The sequence below is a fragment of the Lactuca serriola genome, chromosome 5 (assembly GCF_051521515.1).
Source record: "Lactuca serriola cultivar US96UC23 chromosome 5, Lser_US96UC23_V15, whole genome shotgun sequence".
Lineage (NCBI taxonomy): Eukaryota > Viridiplantae > Streptophyta > Magnoliopsida > Asterales > Asteraceae > Lactuca > Lactuca serriola.
In genome coordinates this window covers 131,035,248-131,038,353 of record NC_136412.1, presented here as the reverse complement: position 1 = coordinate 131,038,353, position 3,106 = coordinate 131,035,248, and the positions used below count along the sequence as shown (strand labels likewise).

Here is a 3,106-nt window from a genome sequence, read left to right as displayed (position 1 = left end):
CTATCGAAAGTTTGCGTTTTACATCTATCAGCTTTGCCGGTTTCTGCCACGAATCTTAGATTGGTCATAACTTCTTTGTTATAACTCGGATTTTAGTGTTCTTTATATGTACGAAAACCTTGATACGATTCCTACCACTTTATTTAACCCAAATAAGATTTTAGGAAAGTTAAATTTTGACCTAAATTTGACTGGTGTTACATTATATTGTCTCAAAATGTCGGGTTGTCACAACTTCCATCATTAGCGGACTCAACCTTCTTTGCGCGTCTCTACTTGGCTTGCATTCATCCTCCATCAAGATATTGTGCATACAAGTGGTGGGGTTCAACCCTTTAATATTCGTAATCGTCCAACCCATGGCTTCTTTATGCTCCTTCAATAGCTTGAGAAGTTGCTCTTCTTCCCATTCGGTTAAGTAAGTTGAAATAATATTCGGAAGGGTTTCATTCTTTCCTAAATAAGCATACTTTAAGTGTTGAGGGAGGACCTTCAATTCCATTTCGGGTGGTTGAATAAGGGATGGCGACAACTTCGTGTTGGTCGGGGGCAACTCAATTTGCTTGACATCAAATCTTGTAGATTTCTTCACCTCCAAATTATTGACCAACTTCTCAATCTCCGGATCTAAAGAATAATGCTTCAACTGTTAGGCTAGCTTCCCACAATCAAACCCTTTGCTCAAAACCATTTCCAACACGTCACTATTAGACAACTCGAACAATTCTTGGGTTATTGGCTCAACAACATCAACAAAGTAAAAAGATGAAACATTACTACGATATCTAATGACATCATAAATATTAAAACTTATTGTTTCCCCATAAAATTCCATTGTCAAACTTCCCGCATACACATCGATATTTTTCCTAGTCGTCTTCAAAAATGGCCTTCCAAGTAAGATTAGAGTCGATTTGGAGGATACTTGCTCATCTAGATCGATTACATAGAAATCCTTCGGAAAGACCAATTGATTCACTTGCACCAAAACATCCTCTAGAACACCTTTAGGGAAGGCTCTCGATTTATCCGCATGAGAGATTATGACACCAGTTTCACTTAAAGGCCCAACATTCAAAGATTCATACACCGAATAGGATATGCCATTAATAGAAGCACCAAGATCAAGCATGGCACTACTAAAAGTGACATCCCCAATCTTGCAAGGAACCGTAAACATTTCGGGATCTTTGCACTTAGGTGGAAGCTTCCTTTATAAAACCACGGATGCATTTTCGTTCATTGAGATCTTCTCATTTCCCTTCAACTTTCTTTTGTTGGTGCAAAGCTGCTTCAAGAATTTTGCATATCTAGGAATTTTTTTGATTGCATCTAGTAAAGGAATATTTACTTCCACCTTTCGGAAGGTGTCCAAAATCTCTTTCTCCTCCATGTTCTTCTTTGAAGTTTCAATTCGGGAGGGGAATGGCGGTTGAGTGGCTATTGGAGTCACTATAGGGATAGTATTCCTTGGGATTCCGGCTTGTGCATCGTCCTTGACTATAGATTCTTCAACGGGAATAACTTCTATTTCTTCTTCTTCATCCATTGGCTTCTTCTTTGAACTACTTTCTCTGGTTTGTTTGCCACTTCTCAAGGTCACCACATTGACATTTGGGTTCTTTTCAGTTTAAGAAGGGAGCTTACCACAGGACTCCAAATTGCTTATGGATGTAACTATATCACCCATTTGTGCTTCAAGGTTGGAGATACTAGTCCTTGTCTCTTTTTGAAATTGTTGCGTACTAGTGGCTAGGGATTTGACAATGTCTTCGAGAGATATTCCAGAGCTACTTCCTTGGGATTGAGGAGGTTGTTGATAATGATGTGGAGGATGTGATTTGAGTTGATAGTGTGGTTGTGGATGTTGGTAATGAGGTTGTGGTGGTGGATAGGACAGTCTAACTAATGCATTTTGAGGCAATGGTCTTGGGTTGTAGCTTATGTTGGGATTTGGCTTCCAACATGAATTATATGCATTTTGATAACCGGATGGCTTGTTGTGGTAGTTTTGGAACTCTCTCGTGGCATTTACATGCTCCACATCTTCTTGAAGAATGAGACACATATCCGTAGGATGCCCCATTGTTGCACATATCCCATAAACCATAACTTGTGGAGTATGGCCCATGGCTAACTTTTGGACAACGTAGGTTAAATCTTTGATTTGAGACTCGAGAATTGATGTCCCCACTTCATTGACTTTGTGTTGTGTGTCTCTTTTCATATCTTGGCACGAGCCAAAATGTTGACAATTCGCGACTATGGTGTGGAAAAGTTGTCTTGTTTGTTGTGGAGTTTTACTAAACACATCACCACCACTTGAGACATCAACTAGTCTTCTCTCCATTGGCAACAATCCCTCATAGAAGTGTTGAATGAGGAGTTGTTCCAGAATTTGGTGTTTTGGGCAACTATAACACAAGTTGTTGAACTTCTCCCAATAATCATGAAAAGTCTCATTTTGACCATGGAGGATTCCATAAATCTCATTTCTAAGACTTGAGACTCTTGAAGTGGGATAGAACTTGTCAAGAAAAGCTCTTGCCATGTCGGTCCATGAGTTGATTAACCCCAGGGGAAGATAGAATAACCAATCCTTTGCTCTATCGGCCAATGAAAAAGGGAATGCCCTTAGATTGATTTGGTCATTGGTTGACCCTTGTGGCTTCATACTAGTGCAAATAATATGGAACGTCTTCTAATGCTTATTAAGCTCTTCATTCTCCAATCCATGAAAAGTTGGGAGGTGATGGACTAAACTTGACTTCAACTCTGAGCCACCTTCCAAAACCGGGTAATTGATATCGGTTCGAGTTTGTGTAATATCGGTTTCCATCATTTGACTCAATGTTCTCTCGGGAACTTCTCCTCCGTCCGTCATTACAATTGGTTCAATAATGGGTGGATTTTGTTGTAGGGGTAGTGTTTCGGGAATTTCTTGGCGAGGGTCGAGACTAGAATCGGGTTCCGTGTCACTTGATCAAGCGGTTTAAACTTATGGGTCTCTATGAGGGTTGGAAGTTTGACCATGTACAACTCGCTTTTCCTTCGCCAAACGCCTTGCTTCTCTTTCAATTTATGTGTTGTAAATCAAGTCACTTGT

At 40.0% G+C, this 3,106-nt stretch overlaps 1 protein-coding gene across 1 annotated transcript; it reads right to left on the bottom strand.

Annotated features, from left to right (window-relative positions):
* Positions 1 to 649: 649 nt before the first annotated feature.
* Positions 650 to 1,180, bottom strand: LOC145049799 (uncharacterized). The gene has a single exon (XM_078998153.1). It carries the CDS (start codon positions 1,178 to 1,180, stop codon positions 650 to 652), a length of 531 nt encoding a protein of 176 aa, XP_078854279.1.
* Positions 1,181 to 3,106: the final 1,926 nt, after the last annotated feature.